This window comes from Patagioenas fasciata, chromosome 3 (assembly GCF_037038585.1).
Source record: "Patagioenas fasciata isolate bPatFas1 chromosome 3, bPatFas1.hap1, whole genome shotgun sequence".
In the NCBI taxonomy this organism is placed as follows: Eukaryota; Metazoa; Chordata; class Aves; order Columbiformes; family Columbidae; genus Patagioenas; species Patagioenas fasciata.
The window spans coordinates 78,748,872-78,772,897 of record NC_092522.1 but is presented as its reverse complement, the minus strand read 5'-3'; the positions used below and the strand labels follow the sequence as shown (position 1 = coordinate 78,772,897).

The 24,026-nt window shown below is 38.7% G+C and overlaps 1 protein-coding gene across 1 annotated transcript in view; it reads right to left on the bottom strand.

Annotated features, from left to right (window-relative positions):
• Nucleotides 1-7,000: 7,000 nt before the first annotated feature.
• Nucleotides 7,001-24,026, bottom strand: part of SEC63 (SEC63 homolog, protein translocation regulator) — a 60,240-nt gene continuing 43,214 nt past the window's right edge. Inside the window, exons 12-21 of the mRNA XM_065834594.2 lie at nt 23,203-23,357; nt 21,319-21,466; nt 19,701-19,783; nt 17,979-18,038; nt 17,594-17,752; nt 16,710-16,868; nt 15,635-15,736; nt 9,988-10,086; nt 9,049-9,153; nt 7,001-8,533 (exon numbers count right to left, since the gene is read on the bottom strand). Of these exons, the coding sequence (XP_065690666.1) occupies nt 8,390-8,533; nt 9,049-9,153; nt 9,988-10,086; nt 15,635-15,736; nt 16,710-16,868; nt 17,594-17,752; nt 17,979-18,038; nt 19,701-19,783; nt 21,319-21,466; nt 23,203-23,357 (1,214 nt within the window). The 3' untranslated portion in view covers nt 7,001-8,389. The remainder of the gene's footprint in view (nt 8,534-9,048; nt 9,154-9,987; nt 10,087-15,634; nt 15,737-16,709; nt 16,869-17,593; nt 17,753-17,978; nt 18,039-19,700; nt 19,784-21,318; nt 21,467-23,202; nt 23,358-24,026) is intronic.

The window sequence follows — 24,026 nt, the reverse complement described above, 5'->3', positions numbered from 1 at the left end:
AAACTAATCTAATTTTAGTGGGGATATTTTTAAAAGAAAAGGCTTGATTTTAGGGTTTCCGTGTATTTTCTCTACTATTTTGACACTTCCATCATTTCAGAGGCTGGCATGATGTGCATACCAAAAAACCTTGCCTGTGTCTAACCAGCTGAATGATTTTATTATTGTCTAGCCTACAACCTTGCATCTACAGAGACCTGGATTACAAAGGCTGGTGTCAGCCTTCGTGTTTGTTCCACTGTAATATTTAGCACTCTGCACTTACATAAAAATTCAAAGCAGCGTTGTGATTAATTGCTGTCACTCCTACGAGTCTCCCTGGCTCACATTTGACCGAGAAGGCCATGCTTCCCTTTCAAGAGATGCCGGGGTTTGAACAATATAGTTCTATTTTTTTGTTTTAATTGGCTTTTAGCAGCGAGCACGGAAGCTGCGGCGCCGGGGAGGGCTGGCCGGGCAGCGTGCGGGCGGCTCGTGCCGACCTGCGGCTGCTGCCTGGCACTGACGTCCTGCTGACATCTCGCTAGAGGCACCTCCAGCAATGGCCTTTGGAGGAAAAGGTTGGAGACATAGCAGGCTGGCTTCAGTGTTAATGCTGCAAGGGCGCAATGGACTGGACAAAGTAAGTTGCTTTCATCAAAAAAAAAAGAAGAAAGAAAAAGAATTCCCTCTACTCCGCTCTGGTGAGACCCCACCTGGAGTCCTGCGTCCAGCTCTGGAGCCCTCAGTACAGGAAATACGTGGACTTGTTGGATATCATCCAGAGGATGTCACCAAGGTGATCAGAGGGCTGGAACACCTCTCATATGAGGACAGGCTGAGAGAGTTGGGGTTGTTCAGCCTGGAGACAAAAAGGCTCTGGGCAAACCTTATTGTGACCTTTCAGTACTTAAAAGGGGCCTATAAGAAAGATGGGGACAGATTTCTTAGTAGGGCCTGTTGTGATAGGACAAGGGGTAATGGTTTTAAACTAAGAGAGGGGAGATTCAGGCTAGACATGAGGAAGAAACTTTTTACAATGAGGGTGGTGAAACACTGGCCCAGGTTGCCCAGAGAGGTGGCAGATGCCCCATCCCTGGAGACATTGAAGGCCAGGCTGGACGGGGCTCTGAGCAACCTGATCTAGTTGGAGATGTCCCTGCTCATTGCAGGGGGGTTGGACTAGATGACCTTGGAAGGTCCCTTCCAACCCAAACTATTCTATGACTCTATAATACCAACTATTTATCTTTTTAACCCCCTGCTTCTGTTGAGTTTATGATGCAGATGGTCACCTTGGCCTTGCCACCCACGCCCTTCTCTTTAGTGCTTGGCTTGTCTCCTTGCTTCCAGAGTGCTCGATGCAGCACCCTGTCGCTGTGTGACCAACAGAGACAGCACCGATGTCACCACAATAGGGATGAGGTCATGGGATGAGGAGCAGCAGCATCCAACACCCTTTTTCTGAAAGTGACAGCCCCTTAGGTGGTGGGGGCCCATCGTCCTGACTTCCACAGGTACCAGGCAAAAATACTTCTGGGAGAAGAGGTTCTTCACTCGTTCAAAACAGCCTGACCCCCTACACGGGGAGCCAGGGGCAGACGGTCTCTTGGGGGGACAGACAGGGGGACAAACAGGTGACATGCATCACTTGCACCCCACTGCAAGCTCTGGCCCCAGCTGCTCTGCCAGATTGCCTCTAAGCTTGCTGAGAGATGGGCCAGACATTTTAAAGGCAGGTTTTGCCATGAAATGGAGGGCCTGTGCATAGAAGTCTCAGTATTTTAAATCCCCAGTGACTTGTAGTATACACACTACATACTAAATGTGAATTTGAATGTAAAATATAATGAGACAGCTTTTCATCACCTGAATGAACTATTCAGCCCTGATTGCTATGAAGGAGGTAAAAAAAAAAAAAAAAAAAAAAGGAATGAAATACACCTAACAAATTTACATCAGCAGGGAACCATAAAAAGATACAACCGAGATAAAACCTTATCGAGATAAAACCTTATGTGAGGAAGTTAACTGCAAAAAGTAAATCCTCATAGCTTTAGGCAGAAGTACCTGTGGGCAGCAGTGCCTTCTACCACATGACATTTAAGAGAAGTTGAGGTTGCTCAGATTGTCTTGTGATGTGAAACTGCCAGCCCTGTGCTGTTCATGAGACCCAGAGAGCAACGGGCTCTCCTGCATCTGAATTGAGCTGAAGGGACCTGCACAGCTGGGCAGCCCGGATGGATCAAATGCCTCATGCAAAACGAAGCAAGAACGAGCACATTTCATCTGTTCTTTTCAAGTGATCAAAGTGATTGTCACCTGGGTCTCCAGATCTCACCACCCTGTCACGGACAGTGTATATTTTACAGCCATTATAACCTAATTTCAGCTAATGTGATTTACACATAGTAATTAATGGAGCTTCAGCTGTAAGGAAATTAGTCATTCAATTGGAGTTTAATTTACTGCACACGCATACATTAGAAAGCACAAATTCCATAGATTTCATCCAGGCATGGAGAAAGGCTTGTGTGTTGGGAAGGAAAAAATAAAACACCCAATAAACAATACACCACTGGCCTTCCACAGCTCTTGAAGGGCCTCATTGATGGGAGGATGGCACACAAATAAATCCAGGCATCCCCATGTGGATACTTGGAGGTACAAAGTCAAACACCCTGCTGTCCTTGCTATCCTATTTCCCAGCTGTGGGAAACATCAGCCTGGAGTACTGCTGAGTACAGCCTGATCCCTGCATATGTTTGGGGTGTGTATCCATTGGAGAGAGCAGTGTGGGTTGACCGGGTATGATCGTACAGGGCATAAAGCCTACAAAAGATGCTGTATCTGTGGCATACATGTGAACAACTCCAGTGCTGGAAAACCATGCATAAAAGCCAGGATAACCTTTCACAGCAAGGACCGCATTTTGTTTTCAGCCACCTGAAGTTAAAGCTGGCTCCATTCCAGCCTTTGGAGCATCTAATAACTGTGCCCAAGCAAAGCCCAAATCAACACCTGGGTGATCCTCACTGGCCTGTGTGGGACTGAAAACACCTCAGTGGCATTGGGTCCCTCCTGGCTCGGGGGCTGCCCTGCAGGAGATACCTGCAAGATGTTCAGCTTTTCTAGGGTTTCTCCCCAGAATGCCTCTGGCTTTGTGCCATGATTCACCTATGTTTCTTGCATAAAAAGAAAAGCACTCATACCTTATTTTAAAAGTAGAAAAATTGAAAGCAAATGCAGTAAATTAAAAACAAATGCACCCTCCTTTCTGCTATTAAATTCCGCAACGTAACTGTAATACGTGCCCTGTTTAATAATTAGGGCATTGTCTTGGTTTCAGCTGGGACAGAGCTGATTTTTTTCCTAATAGCTGGTGTAGTGCTGTGATTTGGATTAAGAATTAGAATAATGTTGATAACACACTGATGTTTCAACTGTTTCTAAGTAGTCAAGGACTTTTCAGCTTCTCACACCGTCCCACGTGCACAAGCAGCTGTGAGGGGGCACAGCCAGGAGAGCTGACCCAAACTGACCAAAGGGATATTCCACACCGTATGGCATCAGGCTCAGTATTTAAAGCTGGGGAAGAAGAAGGAAGGGGAAGATATTCAGAGTGATGGCGTTTGTCTTCCCAAGCAACCACATGTATGCAATGGAGCCTGGCTTTCCTGGAGATTACTGAACACCTGCCTGCCCATGGGAAGTGGCAAATGAATCCCTTGTTTTGTTTTGCTTGCATGGGCAGCTTTTGCTTTACCTATTAAACTGTCTTTATCTCAACCCACAAGTTTTCTCACTTCTACCCTTCTGATTCTCTCCTCCTATCCCACAGGGGAAAAGTGAGCAAGCAGCTGGGTGGTATGTAGTTTCCAGCTGGGGTTAAGCCATGACAAGCATATATGTGGGAGGCTTATATGCAGTGAAAGGCTGAAAATGCTTCCTGATTCGGCACACATTTCAAATAAAATTCTAGGTAGAGTATATGCAATTTGGCTTAAAAATATTATCATTAGCTTTACAATCTATTGTGCTAATTAGATTTATTAATAGGTTTAGTTGCCAGTAACAGTTCTGTTATTTAATTGAATGATAAATATAAATAATTTTGGCAGAAAATTATTTCTACCACCTGAATAGTGTCTTTGTGAGCTCAAACTGCATCTTGAAACAAAACATTGACATGAAAGAAACAAAGTGCAAACCATAAACATCTCTCAGATGTACAGTGTGTACAAATTTGGTATTCTGTCTAGAGTTCAACACTTTTCAATACTGAACACAGGTCACCCAAAGTTCTCTCTTCTATTTGTTCCCCGATCTGCTAAGGCTCCAACATAGCACAGCCAACAACGCACCTGCTCACCTTACTGAACAGAAGCGAGTTTAAGCCCAGGCTCTGTCTCTAACCCAGCACTCGGGGGCTCTGCCAAGTCTTTGACAAACTGTAAGAAAAGAGAGTGCCATTGCCCTGTGCAGATTTTAAAGACAATACTGCCAGGGGCTTTTAAAATGTGTCTCTGCACAGAATGTGAAACTCGAGTGACCACGGCATGCTGCAGATTCTGGCAGTTGCCTGCAAGGCACCCCAGGTGCACCATAAATCAGTTCTTCGGGGCATGGGCATCCTCATGGTAGAACCACTTACACATCTCACTTCACAGAACTTAAAATACAGCCGAACTGGAGATACCTTCATGATGTCCACCTTATGCAAACACTTTTCCAAAAATTAATGCAAAGCAATTTTAAAGGCTCAAAATGGACTCATTAGCACCCCAGTTCCTGCTACAAAAGAAGGCTCTGCCTTTCTTTCTCTGACAGATTTTTATGTTTAAATATTATAATTAATAATAATAGTAGTAATAATAATACTTATTATTATTATTATTATTATTCCAATCGTAAAAGGGGTTTCCTTCAGCCGTTTTTTAAATGAAGAGTCTACAAGGTGCTTGGAGGAAAAAAAGCCAAGATAAACAGATACAAAACCAGGGAGAATGCACATATAACAGTAGCATTTGCTTAAAAGAAAAGAAACAGAGAAAAGAAACGTCTGTTTATGCCTTCCTCCTCCAGAAAGTGGGAAGACAAAACCAAACCTACAGCTCAAAATACACCAGTCATCCCTTGGAAGAATCCCGGGGTTTCCTGAATAAATCCGTGCCCCTGCCTCCCTCTGCTGAGTACGGCGGGAACTGCACCCGCTTACTTGGCAAAGCACCTTCTTCTCTAGAGCTGAGGGATTTTCCCACTGACAAGACTTCTGCAACTTAGAGAGAGTTTATCAGTTTTTCGCAGAACTTTAACTTTGTAGTCATCCTGCAGCAGACTAGGAAAAAAAAAAAGTGAAGTTTCCTTTAATATTAACCAAACACTTGGCAACATTTTTGGAGGGCAGAAGGGTTAAATAATTTTACAAAAACAGAAAAATCCCACTTTTATAACTTGTTCCTTTTACGTGCACATATTGACTTCAAATTTATCTGATATTTCAACAAGCAGTGTTTACCTGTTCCAAAAGTGACTCACGGTACTTCCATCTGGTAACCACAAGCTTCCAAGCTGGGCCAGGAGGAGCAGGGCCAGCTGCGCTGCATCCCCCTTCTGGTTAATCCAGCCAAATGTAATTTCTTCCCTTTCAGAGTGGCTTCTGCAAGTCCTGAAGGTATTTGGAGCATCTCTGCTGGGGTGGACAGTCAGCTGTGCACATACCTGCTTGGATCTAGAACAAAAGGCTACCAGCGGGAATGTGACAGTGGAAGGGCAAAAATTAATTTATTGACACTGAAACAGTCCTAGATGCTTCCAAATGATACTGGGGTCATTACTGAACAGGGGGTGCAGCAGAAAAGTAGATTCTGTTTCTATAACTTTTTTTACTCTTTAGTTACTCTTCCAGAGTTTCAGAAGAGTGAGATATAAAAATCAGTTGAATTAATCTCTAAATCCCATCAAAAAGCAAGGCACCCATAACAGCAAACATGAAATGTTGGCTCTTCCTGTATATTTTTACCCATTCCAGTAACTCTTAATTGAGACAGCTATTGAATCTTTGCATGACAAACAAAATCGTTCTTCAAAAAATGATTATATGGTCACATCACATGATAGACCAACTAGCAGTTCAGTAATATAGTAACACTCTTAGTAAGAGTTGAGCATTTGCAGTCGGTGGTTTTAATTGCATGAAACTCTTAAATACATCCTGAGCCCCATTTTTGCATCTGTCTTGGAAGGTGTTGCAAGATGGTGCACAACTACATAGCTGACATTTTGAGGAGAGAAAGCATCAGCATGGCCTCTTCACATTATGACTGTTGCCAATACCACTGCAATTATTTTCCTTCCATCTTCTATTAAGATACCCTGACTACACAGGAGACCCACATTCGATGAACTATTAAAATTAGCCTTTGTTAGCTCAATAAAATGATCCTTGGTTTGCAGCATTTCAATGTAAAGCTGTCAGCTACAATCTTTAAGAAAATAATTCAATGTTCACACCAAGGACATGATTTTTTTTTAAATCACTTTATGCATTTACATCTTTCAAGTATACACCTTGGGTTTTAATAGTAAAATTCAGCGATCAGGAGTCAGAGCACTCTCCCTTCCCCATGCTCTCATTACCAATTATCTCTCCTAACGATGATCACTTCCCAACTTCAACAACTGCAGCAGTTCGCTATGAATTGTGGCAGAATAATTCCAGTTTAGCCTTCATTTTGCCTACTTCATAGAAAGGAGTCCAGTGACTCTTCCTCAGGCATTTCTCTCATCTGTGCAGTATTTGGCTTCAACACCTATGGAACGCAACTAGTGCATTTCGATATTTCTCTGCTGTATTTTGCAAATAGAAACTGGAGTTAAAAGGTGTCAGGTGTACAAACCATCTAATTTAAACCTCATCTCCATTCCTGAGTTTGAACATCTGACACTGCTTATGCTTGACAAGAGTTTTCCCTGGATTATATGCACTTCAGAAGCACTTTGAAAAATAACAGTGATCTCATTTAGAACACTTTCACATTTTATTTGCAACTATTGCAATTACAAATAATATAACAACATAAATTTGCATTTAAAGTGGCAACCCTTTCTAATAAACAAGGTCACAAATTAGTGTGCAACTATTCTGGCTTCGGGTAATTTTCATAGGATGGAAATTTTCCTGCCTGATGATTTGTCCAAAATATAGAAATACAACTTTTAATCACTTTCATTTGCTTTATTTAGAGGAAGAAAATGAAAAAAATCATCTGTGGCTTTTGTCAAGTAACACGATACACTAACAGACCTGATCATCTCCTCCCTGAATTTATTATCTGATTAGACTTGTCCTTTTAAATCACTGTCTTCTTTAGAGCCCTGCAGGAGACTGAGGTAAAAAACAACTCAGAGATGCACACTAATACAAACAGCCATCAAATTGTCCAGTTTATTGATGGGAATTCAAAATTTATACAAAACATGCCCTCTTTGCATGTCGTATTTAACCTTTAAAATGTTTCCGACAGCGTCAGGTAGATTCAGAGTTAAGAATATACTTCGGCTTTCAGGATGTACCTTTCATAAAGGTATTACACAAAAGCCACAAACTTATGTTACACATGGTCCCAAAACTGCCTTCAGACATTTTGTTTATCAAAAGACTCAGATCTTCCGCTGACCTGATTAAATAAAGGCTTAAAAATGTTTTAAGCCATTAGTAAGTACCTTATGGCAGAATCAAGAAAGTTTATGACTTCCATTATAATCTTGGGCATAAAAAGGCAACAGTCCTAAAAAAAGCAGCCCTCCAGAATACATGAAATGTGGCAATGGGTGTAATGCCAATTTATAATGATTTCATGAAGTTAAACAGGTTTTTAATGTTATCAATGATGTGAGCATTATCACAGCAAAATATTTAATGAATACCACAGAACCAATCAAGTTTTAAAGTTGAGCAGATGTTGTTTCAATCAACAGAGATTTGCAATGTCAAATATACCAAAATGTTTTCTAAAATAAATTCCTAATGCAGAAACATTGATTTAAAGTTTGTTCCTAGCTAATAGTACCTTTTATTTAAATTGGACCCTAAACTGATCAGACAATACATAGCCCACACTTCCAGACATTTATAATAAAAAAGCTTTTATTTTCAATTGAAACAAATGCACCATCCTGCACTTGAAGGCTATAATGAGCCATAAGCATATTCCAAGGTGTATCAATGGCAACAGATTTGTTTCACCTCCAATGAGAAGTTATAATAATGCACTCTTAATTGGTAAAGAAAAATTAAACTCAGCCTTCTCAAAGCTTCTGTACTGTGTTGCTTGGTTATTGTACAGTTCCACAGCCAGACCATGAGTTCGCAGTGTGTGCAGATATTGTAGTCAATCAACAGTATTGTTTAATCGTCGTCATCCTCCTCTTCCTCTTCCTCCTCAAAACTGTCTTCAAAGCCCTCGCTGTCTTCCTGGTCCTCATCACCTTCTATTGCTGTATCCCATTGTGGATGATTTTCTGGCACTGGTTTTGCTTCATGAACTTCCAGCTGTAATTGCACAAACAAAAAGAAAAAGGGGTGTGGGGGGGAAGTGTTACAGACAATACACACCAATTTGTGAAAAACAAAAACCAAACCAAAAGAACAGTAATAATAATTAAAAAAAAAAAAAAAAAAAACAACACAAAAACACCTGCTTCAAGAAATAAAGTGTGCCAAATTCTTGTCATTAACTGGATGTACCTAGGACTAAGGGCAGGGAAATAGCATAGCAGACTTCAAGGTACAAATCCAGAGCCAGCCATACTACAAAAATTGAATAAATATGGAAAGACATCTATTAAAATATGCAGGCACTGGAAAGCACTGCAAACTTTAGTCCCATTTAATCCATCATAAAATTGTCACTACTGACATCATGCAGAAATCACTTACAAGTCCCTCCTTGCCACTGTTTTTGAAAAAGAACAGCTTGAATTCTTAAAGATGACAGGACTTCTAGGGTGTTAATAGTCATATGAAGTAGCTTTCAATATAACACAAATACATAACAGAAACATCACCTTCAATGGTTTAATCTGGTCCAATCCCATATATGAATCCGATCTTAAATAAACCGTGTACTGATAGTTTCCAGGCTTGCCTGGTGCTGGGAACTTCAGCTCTACCTACAAAACATAACTCATGCCTTAAGTTCTTATTGCTTTCAAGTGACACATTAGAACAAGTACTCTATAATAAGAAAAAAACTACTACAGATAATATTTTTTTAATTTAAAAAGTATTAGCTATTTACAAATGACACTTACTTGAAAACCTGCATAATAAGATACCCACAGAAAAGAGACAGAATACCCAAGCACAATACATTCCACGAAAGATAAATAATCGAGCCACACTTTTTTCTGAATTAGACCAAAGTATCCCTTTTCAGTACACAATCTCACCCTGTTGTATGCTTCCCTAAATCTCAAAAACCCAAACAGGTTAAAATCTTTAGTATGCTGAAAATATTAGCTTAATTCTATTACTTGAAATTGAACATAATTCAGTTTGCAAGAAAAAAATACATCAAATCTAAATTTTTCAGAAGAGCAAAGAACACAGCCAAAGGTTACAGTCTCAGAAAAGAACACATGAGCCGAGAGTAATTAATTTGTCACAACCCCTGCTTTACAGAAAAAGAACACTTAGTATTTCTCACACATTTGAATAACTTTAAAAACGTTCATTGTGTACGAATACCAGTTTTCATCAGCTTTTGATATCAGGGGAAAATACATTCTGCAAAGAAACTTGAAAGTAGTCTTAAATTATATTTTCTTTCTCCATTATCCATTTTCAGAGTTAAAAGGTTCCCCTCTACTTCTATCAGGACAGCAACATTTGTTTTCTGTCTTAAGAGATAAGTACGAAAAAAAAATCTAAATGTATTTGCACACCAGAAGACACTTTAGTACAGTGTTGTAATACCACAAAAGAAAATTCTTCAAGTACTTTACCTCTTCTTTATCTTTTAGCGTACAAACATGATACGGCATACATATTAGCATCTGCTCCTTCCGATCTGCAATATACAGCCACCACCATTCTTGTTTTTCCTTTCATAAAAGAAAAAAAAAAAATACAAAACAGGGATTATTGAAGTCATAAAAAATTATGCCCAGGCACTTTGTAAACAGGTAATTATGTTTCACTGGTCCTTATAATACACACAGAAAAGAAGCAGGTTTGGTTTTGTTTTAAGCTCTTGGATGCGTATTAATATACAGTATATACTGCACACTGAAAGCAAAGGTTACCACAAATAACTGCTGGTCTCCAAAGGCTTCATTTCATATATTCAGCCTAAGCTATCACATCAGACATGGAACTGCTCTGAAGAATTGTGTCTACTGATGATTAACAAGCAACTATTATGTAATTTAATACTACCTTGGGTTCTTCAACCGAAATCCAGCCCGGATAAAAAGGTCAGCATATAGAGCAAGGCATGTCAAAAGATAGACAAAGTATTCTTCTCAGTTAAAAAAAAAAAGAATCCTTTTCCAGTAAAGTACATTTTGCTCTACTTCTCTTCCCCTCCAAAAATGTAGGAATCTGCTGAAAGTCAGAATCTGGACATACTGAGATTTCACTTCAAGGAAGCCCAAACCACAGGCAATATTGATTTTTGTAAAGGATACCCAACATCTGCTGCTGTCACACAGAGCTCTCTAAAAAGCTACAGGTCTCAAAGGTTTCACCACTGCAGGCACTGATCATCCTAACCTAAATGAAACTAAAAGTGAGCTGTTCCTCAGAAGAGACAGCAACACTTCACAAAAATAAGAGTTTATCCCTCAATTGGAGTCGGATTTTTAAGACTGTGGTGCAGTTCAGCATCATAGACAGAACCACTCTCAAATGGGAAAGACTACAGCTCTTCAACATCAATGCTCTTCATTTAACCATTTCTTGGTAAACCCTCTGGCACACATTTCAGGCAAAATCCAACTCTGTTTGAATAGAACCTGAAACCTTTCTGTTGCAAAGAGGTTGGTTTAGTACTGCAGTCATTACCCTTAGGAAAGAAAAACGGGAAAAATCCACATGTTTTAGGCAAGCCACATGTTAGATCGCTGAACTGTATTCCAAAACAATTTTTACTCAACCCTCATAGTCTGGTAACTGATCACATAACAGACTGGAACCCAAAAGAGTGCACACACAGAATCACAGAATGTTAGGGACTGGAAGGGACCTCAAAAGATCATTTAGTCCAATCCCCCTGCCAAAGCAGGAACACCTAGATGAGGTTACACAGGAAGGTGTCCAGGCGGGTTTTGAATATCTCCAGAGTAGGAGACTCCACAACCCCCCTGAGCAGCCTGTTCCAGTGCTCTGTTACCCTCACTGAGAAGAAGTTTCTTCTCAAATTTAAGTGGAACCTCCTATGTGCCAGTTTGAACCCATTACCCCTTGTCCTATCATTGGCTGTCACCGAGAAGAGTCTGGCTCCATCCTCGTGACACTCACCCTTTATATATTTGTAAGCATTAATGAGGTCACCCCTCAGTCTCCTCCAAGCTAAAGAGCCCCAGCTCCCTCAGCCTTTCCTCATAAGGGAGATGCTCCACTCCCTTAATCATCTTTGTTGCCCTGTGCTGGACTCTCTCCAGCAGTTCCCTGTCCTTCTTGAACTGAGGGGCCCAGAACTGGACACGATATTCCAGGTGTGGTCTCACCACCGCAGAGTAGAGGGAAAGGAGAACCTTGTGCAGCTTGTAACAGTTTAAAGTCAAGCTCCAAACCAGAAGGCAAATTTTAGATACTCACACCGACAACAATCAGGTGGTTGCTTCAGTATCACATGAATGTGGTTGTTCTGTTTTGCTTCATTAGAAGGACTGAATGAAAGGATACAGTGGACTTCAACACCACCAGTGAGCCCCTTTCAAATACAGTTTGTGGGAAGCAAATACTGTTAATATGCAGAATTTGAATAATTTGTCTCTTCCGAAAGAGTCAAAAGTTCAGCAGTTTCTGTGTGTGTGTGCGCGTTGGGTTTGTTTTTTCTGTTTGTGGCTTTGTTTGGTTTTTGCTTTTGTTGTTGTTGTTTTGAGGTTTGTTTTTAACACTTCAGAAGCCAATGTTTGGTGATCTGATATTTAAATAATGCAGGTTGGAAAATTACAAAAGCTAAATTAACTCCTTTTCTTTTTTTGAAGTGACTAATTGTTATGCTTTTAATAATCACCACCATCTAACTGTAGCATTTAACAAACAAACTACAGATTTACAATGGCAAGACACTCACACCAGCAACCCAAACACCCTGATGAATGCTATTCGCAGAGCAGACCAGTGTAAAATTAACTCAATGTTAATGCCTATTTTACAGTGTATAAAAGTAAAAGCAACTGCATCACAGTAAAGTGACAGCATTCTTTGACGTGTTTAGAACAACAGGTGCCAAGAACAGGCCAAAAAACTTTTCAGATGGTATTTAATACCAGAATTTGTAGAATTGTAAGAAGTTCTTTTCCCAATTATTCTAAGCAATTTTCTTTATGAAGTTCCTCATGTCATTATAAAGCATAAGTTACTTTATCTGTAAGTTTCAATAATACATATATTGTCAATGTGCTTGACAGCTGTAGCAAAGAAAAATCTTATGTAGCTGAAGTGTTATTTCCTAGCCCAAGGGCCTCTCGGAATAGAAGGATAAACAGCATAAATAGTACAGATGAACAAGAACTACAGAAGATAGATCCATCACAGAAATGGCTACTCACCATTTGGGGGCTATAAGGACTCTGACTATAGAAAAGAGGATCTGCATTTGTATCAGTACATTATTTTTGATGTTACTAAAACACTGTGCTGACTTACCATACATTGTGTATGTTTCCATCATTCTCAATGGCAAGGAGTATTTTTCTTTTTAGAACAAAGATCAAAAATGCCAACTGCACTTCCACAAAAACTGGTAAAAATAACAGCCAAAAGGGGAAAGAAATAATAGAACAAATGATATTCATAGATCTAATGCTCAAAGGACTCTATAGAGTAAACTCTTTGCAAGTAAAGCTCCTGACCTCAAAGTACCACAGCTTTTTTATAAAAAGGACAACTGTGCAGGAGTGTCATTCTCCTCTCTCTTATTGGGTGGAATTTGAAGTTTATGCCTGTGAGAATCTGGCAAGCTAACAGGCAAGCGGGCAAAATGCCCTTTAACAGATGGGTGCAAGGTTTGGCATGCCAGTGAACCAGTATGTTCATGAAACTGGAACAACAGGGCCAGTTTCTACCTAAAAATGTCAAAACTACAATCTGTGCAGTTTCTGGATCCATGGACGCAGGAGCAGAAGATAATTATTTAGGAATCTGCATAGATTAAAGATGCATCCCTGGCAGAGTAATCAACTGCCCAAAAATTTGGATGAAATAGTGTTAAGGTTACCTTCTGAGAATGAGTATATTATGCTCAGTTACACTCAAACATCCATGAATTCTGGAAAAATAGAGATTCACTAACTACAGAATTTTGTCCTTAGCTCTGCATCTCTGAACTGGCCACCATCATAATACATGCAATACTCTAAACCACAGATGAAAAAAAACAGAATACGATGGATTTTGTTCTTCAGATGCTGGAAATCAGCTATCTGAACATGCTCCAACTGCAGCTCCAGCACAAAGCACAGCAACATTCAGCTTTCAGGAAATCAGTGAAGAGAAGCTGGAAAATTTACAGCTGCAGTACCATGAGATAACACATGTGTTTCTTTCAAGTATTCAGTTCAGCATTAGACTTTATTTTTTTAGCATAGTACTGTACTTAGCTTTTATTATAAAATCCATCAGCAGCTTCATTACACACAGCTGAAGCTTAAGCAGCTTTGTACAGAGTAAGTATAAGCAAAGTCTCCAACGGAACCCTCTGCGCAGTATAAAAGAAATATGAACATCTAGTGCCCCTGTGGCACTGGGCATAGCACATACTCAGTGTTTGAGCTTAGACTGATGACCAAGGCCAGCTGCCTTCGCAGCAAGGAGGTATTAAGGCTCTGCTGCGTATTTGCCATGATCTAAGGCAGCCAGAAGAGCAGAACGGCAGTACACCTTTTCCTGCTATGCTGGTGTACTGCTGGAAGCTGTACTGAGAGATGGGAGGGTACCTAACAGCATCAGGAAAACACAGTATTAAGCTCAGCTGTTACAAAGCTAGATGTGGTGAGTCCACACAACTCTCGGCTAAGGCCTTTGGGAAAACAATTTCTTTGGTTTATTTGGATATCTTGTCTGGTTCCTTAGCAGTGGGTCTTGCTTCCCACACTTTGAACTAGGTAAAAACAGCAGAAGCAGTATGATTACAAGCATGGGACCATGGAGTATGTTTTACACATGCAAAAAGCTGTACATGGTCTAGACACAAAGAGCTTTGGGGACTGAAAAGAGGGAGCAAATATACACAGCATCTACCCTTTTTCTCATCTTTTTTTGTTCTTCCCCATCTCAACTGGCTCCTTTAAGCTACAAGAGGAAGCATAAGCCTTGCACCCCACCTCCTTGTTACTGGAAACAGCACAACAAGAGAGGGAGAGATCCCAGATCAGCTCTCAGGTCAGACAGCAGGGAAGCAAAGAAACCCTCTGAACCACTGGCCTGGGAAGAAAAGTGTGGCCAAATACTCCTTCCTCCTGGTTCCAATCTCGTTGCCTCCCAAAGACTTAACTTGTTGGCTCAGAAGACAAAACCCACACTTTGAAAAATCCCACCTCTGTCAAGGTTTCATCGCTGTGATGGGTTTTCAGACATCTATCAGCAGTTAGCTGTTTGTGTGAGTAACAACTGACATATCAGAACATCTTTTCAACATCAAAGGCTGCTGTAGAGACACATCAGCCTATCTACTATACTGAGTGACCACTCTCAAATACATCCCTTTCTCTGATACCCATCCACACCTGATCTTCTATTTTTGAGCTCTATAAGAAAGATTGTTCCACAATTGGCTTCTGCCACTTCCAGATCACACTATGGTAGGAAGAGGCAGCTTTGCCAACCCTCTCCATCTTCCACAGCTGTGTTCTGTGTTGCCACCACGCTGTTGTGTTGAGGTTGGAAGTCAAGCAGCAAGTCAAAACAACCAATCCAAATGACCCTCAGACTCTCCTGCCATTACCCTTAACACAGGGGGGGTCAGGACCTACCCCTCTTACAGGTGCCTGCAGTCAGTTAAAGAGCAAATAATGGTTTACTCCTAACTCTGTATTAGAGCTACTGCTGTGCTTTCACATTCCATAGGAAGAAAAAAAAAAAGAAAGGACTATAAATTAGATCCCTATATATCTGAAAGGTTTCATTCTGAATCTATCTGTATGTGGCAGATCAGCAGAAACAAAACTCAACATTATTGCCATCAGAAAAGAACCTTAAATTCTTTAAAAGTTTGCAAGTCTCTGGCATCTGAATAGAGAGAACAATATATTAGAAGTTCTCTAGGGAAGTATCTGAAGAAGTTTCAAAGGATTTAATAAATGAAAGCTTTTCAAATGAAGATCAGCATTTTTTAAAAAGCCCGGTATTTACTATAAAAAGAGCAATTAATTTGTATAATATTAATTTTCATGTTTCACAACTATAATGTTTTCTGTTACTGACCTCAGGAAAAAAAAGACTATAAACAGGATGCGTTATCTTTGACTTCGTTTCAAGAAGGGCTCGTTCCTTTCTCTGTATACTTTGCTGTAACTCTTGCCACTCCTGTCAAAGACAAGTTTAAAGAGTTATTGTGTGCTCGCCGTCTTTCACATTAAAAAAAGGTTTTAGCCCATGGAAATGACATATATGTCAAGTTTTTGTGCTACACTATACATTAATCTGTATGTGCATTTCCCTTTTTTATGTTACACAGTATGATTAAAAAAAACAAAAATCAAACAGTAAAACTAAAAACCAATCATGTAAAATACTAAAAAACCCACCAAAACAAATTCCAAACAAACAACAAAACAATAAAAATTACACACACACAAAACCCAAACCACAGATCTGCAGGGCTTGCAAACATTCTTCAAAACTCACTTCTACAGCACTGCCTACAAACACTCTCTACTTGAGCTGTAAGAGTCCTGATTAAAAGCTTAATGATTCTTTTCCGCTCAAACTTATTCTGATCCTGTCCAGGACCTCCAGCTGTCAGTCTCAAGTCTTCGGCTGTAAGACCCATTGCACAGAAATCATCTACCACCAAAATGCCTCATTCTCCCATTACAATCTCTTAATCCACAGTTTTGAGTGACTAAATAATTAACAGTTAGAGTTTTTTATTAAGCACATGTACAAGTCCATTCAACTATTGCATGCTTATAGTATGCAGTATGCAACAGCCACTACAGTTAAAGAATAAAGCTCAAAGAAGAGACTTATCTCACAAAATCTATAGCAGCTACTAATCAAATTAAGCCGAAACAAATATTACAATCTTTCCCTGAAGTCATGCTGTTTTTCTCACACCGTTTTTCTGTCTGTTCTCCAAAGATCCTTCACTGGTCTCTCCAAAGCAGACTTGCAATGACAAAGCTCTTATGCTGTAATGAGGTCTGAAAACCTTTGGAAAACTGATATTGCTCCTTCATCCTAATGTTGCCTAGCCTGAGGGGATGCTGGAGGATTAAAATGCATTTGCTTTCAACCCCAGAGGCAATATTCCCCTTCAAGAAAAACTCAGGCTTACAGCTTCATCATCTTTGTTTTGCTTCTCGTCTTGCTCTCTGTCAGAATCTCTGTCACTTCCATCATCTTTCTCACTTTGAGAGTCCCTGTTTGTTTCTTCTTCTTCAGATTCACTTCCTTTATCAGAAACCTCCTCCTCTTCTTCCTTCGCAACTACTTCCTAGTGGGAAAGGAAAAAAACACACATTGAAAACCTCTAACTTAGTTTGTCCGCATTATTGTAGCATGCAGCATTCACAGCACCTGTCTTAAGGTCATAGACCTTATTTCCTATTTTGATCTACACTCTTCTGGTTTCACAGAGCATGTCTACAGGGAAGATTAATCTTTTCCCCTCACGTGCTATGAGGAGTAGGGAGGCAATTTTACTTTTCCATATGGCATCTACAACACAAAGAGGAGAAAATAGTATTTGATTCTGGGTTCACATTTCAAAAAGTCATGAGAAAATGAGAGAAAGTACCTATAACACAGCCCAGGAGGTAGAGAAAACACAATGCAGTGGGAGCATGAAGGTATTAAAGCTACTTAATTTACCAGAAAAAAGTCTCATTTCAGTTTTTTTCCTTTAAAGGAAAAGTAAAAGATACAAAACAATTCACCGCCCAGAAGGCAGCGTAACAAGAACTAATAAAAAGGGACTGTGAAGCCAGGCTTCTAAAGTAGTAGGGCACAACTTTCAGTAGGCCACTGGAAACACTAATGTGGTGGTTCCCTGATTATTTTACAAGTGATTTTTAAGTGTAAAGAAAAAAAAAGCTAGCCTAAGAAATATGCTTTACAAAAGCATAGAATGAAATCTAACAGATAGCTACAACAACCCCATAAGATTAGGAATGATAAACTGAACAAAATACTAAAATATCAATGAATTCTATGAGCTACCCCATTAGCTTGTTTTTGCTTCTGCTGTTTCGGTGGTTGCAATGAAGGTGGCAGAGGTTTCTTTTTCAATGGCTTCTTTTTCTTTGATTTTGAAGCTTTCTTGGCTCCTTTATTCTTTTGCTGCCATCCTTTGCTCTTAACTTTGTTGACATCTCCCTGCTGTAGGAAAGCAGAATTTAAAATATTTATTCTGCTCATTAAACTTCAGGCATTCGCTGTACTTTAAGCATTTTAAGCTGAGAACCAAAGTTAGAAAGCACAGCTCAAGAGACACTTCAGTAGGTATTTCTGGGAAAAAAAATGCTTGAGAAGTGCACAATTGACAACTCAAGATCTGAAATAAAGTTCTCTTTAGCTAGCACAAGGAACATTCATTTTCACTTACCCCATCTTCTGCTGGTTGTTCTTCTGCTGCACATATAGACTGTTCCTTTTCAAACACTTCCTGGTTAGGGAAAGATGTGAAAACTATTAATGCCTTTCTGTACCAAAAGACCAAAATACTATTTTATTTTTTAACCTCAACTAAAACACCTTAGTGAGCCCTGAAGGTTTTACTCATCATGGCAAACTCTTTAATCAGTAATAAGCACAAAAGAGCATTAACAGATCGAAATCAAACAGTTTCTAACATTTGGTCTAGGGTTTTTCCATCACTAGCATTATGAAGAAATTTAGTAACAACGTGTCATCTTGTTCCGAAGAATCTACGTGTTTTATAAAGCACAGAAACCCTGTACCACAAAAGCAAGCAGTAGTAAAATGTAAATTCTGCTCCAGTTGCCAAAGCATTAAAAACTTCAACAGCTGCACTGCTACTCAGGGACACAAGACAACAAATCAGACCAAAAATGTGAAACGTTAAGACAAAACACAACACTAGTATTATGTAGACCAGAACATCTCTATGCAAATGGAATTTTTTCATGCATTTCTTCCAAATATACTATTTGCCATTAAAAAAAAAAGAAACAACACAGTCATAAGGAGCTGTCTTATACAAAGATGGCAAATATTAAATACCACCACAAAGAAAAAAGCATCATATAAAAGGATAGCTCTAGTTTTCAGGTCATATACCTCAATGCCAGGCTGCCTAGTGGGGTTCACATAGAAAACATCCTAAATGAGTTTTCTGTATGCTCTCAGACACTTTAATTAATTTCCAAGTACACATATATGCTCACAATTTTCAGTTTCCTTCGTTTTTAAGGTCCAGCACAGTGATACTGTGCTTTTACTTTCTACTTACTACATCCTCAGTTATCACTGAGATGATGCATTCTGAAATTCCATAGTGTTAACACTTAGTTACATAAACAGGCTGCTTTCTGCTGAACTGGCTGCAGTGGCTCATCTGATCCTCAACTGTTTTACTCATGTTTGTATGCCCTACCTCAGAGGCAAAACTCAAGACTTTCTATTTACTTAAGACAATCACCTGAACAGTGCAGATGCAAAAAATGACACTGTAGGCTTTGTTAGATAAAAGTTTGTTTAGTTTATTTGCATTAAAATGTTTGTAAGTCATTAATTACTACATTTTAAGCTAAAAAATGAGCTAAAATCAGAAGTTTAACTACTAGGGTGTAGTAGTATTTTTGATCATGTCATATTAACCCCACTTTCTTCATGTGGCACTGGTGTACTTCCTTTATACTATGTATATTTTGCATTCTGCGGGACTGAGTTTCTTTCATAAGTGTCTAAAACACCCAAGAGATCTGTAACATTATGAGCCCACATAAAGCGAAATCAAACTGTCCAAAGGACTTGAGTGAATACTTTATTCTGGCTCAAAAACTAAGTTTCTGAATGTCTCTTTTCCTGTTATTCACAAACCTCAGGGCAGTATCACTTGTCGTATTATTTTACTGTTCCCTAGACAACTGCAACAGGTCAGACTGAACTTTGGTTTGATTCCAGGAAAACTTTCTCATTCAGAAACAAAAACATAAGGGAGGACTAAGAGTACAAGTTCTCAATTTCAAATCTTAATTTTACAGTTACATTTACAAAACACTATGTTAGCTTGCAAAGAAGAAATGCCCATTTATTAGTATACACTTGCAGTTACTCTGGAAGAACAAGCATTCTTAGTACTTACTGCCATGGTCTGTCTTGTTAGTGTGACCAGAACAGTGACAAGAGAACCTACTGTAATATTGTTGCTGTCTTCATCATCCAAAACTAGTGTGAAAAGAAAAGTAACACACCTATTAAACTTCTTTAAAACCTTTTTTTCCTTTAAACATTGTTTCTGTTATGCCAAACTATAAGCATACAAACTCCAGAAATTTTAACAAAAAAAAAAAAACAAACCTCCAAAATATTATTTAATAAGTCTACTACCAGGATTAGGGCTGGTAGTTCAGCAAGCCATAAACCAGCAACATTGAGTTTGAAATTTTAATTGCATGAAAGTTAGAAAATTCAAAGTTATAGCTGCTGTGGGATCCATAACTCTATAATATTGTGCATTATATATTAAAGCATAAAACTTCAGAAACATGAAATACCACACATGACCAAAGGGACCCTGTTGTATTTGTTCTGGGAATCGTAACTTTGATTTTCCTGACTTTCATATGATTAACAACTCAATTTCAATGCCACATTAACAATCATGCATTTAATTCTTTTATTTAAGTAGAAGGCAAAGGAAAATAAAAGAAAGTACTGATTATTTTAACTAAAACATCAAACATAAAACCCACAGGAAAGCCACTGAGGAGTTTATATCTCCAGTCTATGAACTGGAGAATGTGCCAGGTTGAGGAAGAATAGAGTTATAACCCAGTGTGGATTCCCCCTCTCAAGAAAGCAGTTCTACTATTCACTAGTTTTACATATATATTTTATATAAAGGTAATATTAAGCTAAATAGAAAAGCATATGCATTGTTTAATCCCCCATATCACACCTGAGTACCGTTGTGTGACAAAGACTACGGGCAGAAAAGGATTGCTTGCCAAAATACGAGAAGGTACTTCAAGACTAGATTTTAAGCAGATTAACAGGCCTGTGCACAATCCTGTGTTACAAGATAGAATCTATTTTTGTATTTGTTTTTAGAAACACACATACGCTTGATATTTCTAAATGTTGTTTAAGAGAGGCCACAGAAGCAATTCACTTTCCATGGAGACGCTGCCTAACAGGGAACTGCTTCGTAACATACCTAATCTTCAGAGAGGAAGAACACTACACAGTCATTGAAACATTACACACAAGAGGTAGTTAAGCACAGCATAGACAAATTCTGCCAGATATTAAAACCGTATGAGGATTATCACAAATGAACCCATGAATATTTAGGCATCAGGGTCTCCAACTCAAAAAAAATCTCACAAAGGACTCTCCGCACTGGAGTAAGTTGAGCATAAATTCTGGCACAGCAGAACATTTTAAGATAGCTAATAAAAGTGGTATTTCAACCAGAATTCCACGTTGCTTGTGAAATATTAAATCAACAGATGAAATATCAGATAAGCTCCTGTAGGAGAAACTACTGCTGGCTTGGGAATCTGTGAAATGTTTCAATGTACTTTATCTCCTCAGACTATAAATCTCATGTACAAGAGTCCGCCACTCAAGAAAGTAGGTCACTTCCAGGCCACATAAATAACAGTGAGTTGTGTTTCAGCGTCCTCCAAAAGCCTACTGACACACTATCAAAATGTCAGACGAGCAACATCTACAGAACAAAAGGACCTCCCACTCACCTTGTGGTTTTATATCCATAGTGACATATGGAAAGCTGCCAAGGACAGCCATAACTTCATCATATTTCTTATCTTCTAGGAAATGTAGTAAATTGCGACGATCAGAGCCTTTCAAACTCACCAGATCTTGAATACTTTTGATTTTATACTGAATTTTAAAAAGAACAAGTTAGTCACATTGTAGCAGAGAACATAGTCCACAAATAAGCTCTTGATAATACATCGCTTGTCTCTTCACACTAGTAACACATACACACTATTTGATTTGTTCTTATAAAAACCATACTTTAGGAAATTATCAAGCATATGTCTTGAGAAACAATAAAACAAAGAGGTTGCATTCAAACCTGCTAAATAGTATTGCTTTGAATACTGGTGTGTTCCATGCTATGTCACCTCTTAGAAACTGAATACATTTGTTACAAAACTACTACTATAGACAGCTTTTTCAGAAAGCTGAGCCAATAAATTTTATATTTGTATTAGCAGGGATAACTAGTTACATTTTTTCCTTCTTTTTAATACTGAATCACAAACAAATCTAAAACTTTTCATCTTAAGAACTGCAGAGCAGAGTGAAAACAGTAAAACAAGCACAGTAGGAGTAGTTACATTTATACGATCCTGAAATTATATTTGGACCTTTGAGAGCAACCATGAGGCTGATGTGGCTGCCGGTGAAAATGAGTTTGACACCCCTGAGGTAGACTGATCATACCTCCCCTTTAGAGGACTGTATTTTTCAAGACTTCAGTGTATGGGAATCCTGTACAAACAAGCCTAATAAATTGGTCTCATCCATCTTTCAAAGGAAGGACAGGTGGGATTATGAGATAGCCAAATTCTTGACTTCTTACTTTGTTACACTGCACATGCCAAAAATACATCTAAAATTATGTACTTTTTTGTATGCTCCCTGTAGTTCAGAGCTGGATTAAGAAAAGTGTTTGATGATACCTACAGGAGAACAGTTCTTTTACTTGATCCAAAGGAAAACACTACTTGACTGTTTGATGAACAAGCACCTTCAAAGAGGATTAAAAATGCAGTACTCAAGAATTCTTTACCTTCATACTAACACAGAAACATTTAAATACTACCTAACGCTACAGTCAAAACTAAACAAAACTTCCATGAGATAAAAGGAATATTTTTAAGATTGATAAGAATCAACCATTGTAATAAGACTATCACAAAAGTCAACAGCTTCTACTAGAAAATAACTGCTTGTTTCTAGCCAGGCATTACTAGAAGACATACTACAGTCAAACAAACAAGCAGGTTTGAATATAGAGATATAGTTGGTGCAACAGGGGTGAAGATGTAAGCAGGTATTCACAGAAGACTAGTTTTTTTGTCCTTAAATTCTACAAATACTAACACTTACCCAACTACACAGCAACAGGATCACAAAATCCGAAATGCTTCTCAAAGTAATTGATTTTTATTTTCCTTTTATGAACTACTTGTGCTACCTTCCAAATAAATTTCCTATCAAACTAAATTAAGAATGATATAAAACCAAACAAGGAAAAAAAAAAGTCCCAGTAGAATATTCCATCTGTATTCCAGAAAAACGTTTATTAAATAGGAGACAGTACTCTACAATAAGAAGAAAACTGTTTCTTTTTGTTTGCGAGGTCAATGTAGACTGATCTTTTACACTTATAAGATTGATGTTCTTAACTCCCACCTCCTGAGATGGACTTTAAAGTAACACAGATCTGTGAAGTATTGTACTGAATTCCTGAAAAGATAAATGTACTTTTATTCTCTTAGTTATGAATAAACATTCATAAACTTCCTTCCCTATAGGCAAAGAGGTAAAAACAGTAACAGAAAACATTTGAATGGCATTACCAAGTATCATTCATAGTTTTATACCTTTTTATGATTGGAGACCCGCCTAAGATTGTCCTCTTCAATGTGAGGCAGCTGCAAAAGGGGAGACTTGAACTGCTGAAGTCCCTGGACAGTCATCTGGGAAAGCTTCATGCAATTTTCCAAAGATCCCAAAGATGGAGCACGGAACTCCCTTTCTTGGGGAGAATGAAAAAGACAACATTTTTTTTTTTTCTCCTTAAACTTTTACAGTTTATAGTTGTGTTACAGACCAGAGAAAACCTTGTTTTCAGTCAAGCAAAAGACACATCTTAAGATGTCCAGCACAATTAATCACACAGCCGTTTTACTCTCATTGCAGTCACACAGCTCCACAGATATTTCCTTCCCTCTATTTGGGCTGTCACAGCTGAACACCAAACTTCCATCTAACATTGTCTCCAGGAACAAAAGCATAACGTATCTATGCAATTATTACAGACAAAAACGCCACAACTTAAGTTTAAAATAAAGGCAGCATCAAAACCAACTTGTTTTAAATTTCTTAAACACACGTGATGTGTGTGTAAGACATGTTTAGCTCTACTTTGTAAGCATATCATTAAATATAGTTTATCAGTAGACAAATCTTTAACAACACAACATGTTATAAGATTTTCCTCTTAACAGGTGAACATAAAGGTAGCAGCCCACTGAATGCAAGTAAATAAACAGGTATAACTGAAGCTAAGCAGAGTATATTATGTTAGAAGGCAACAAGAATAGCTGTAAAAATATCAAAGGCATGACTTTTATAACTAAGCCTAAAGGTTAGGAGGGGTGTCTGAGCAAATATCTGACTTTTCCTTTAGAAATTTTCTCTAATT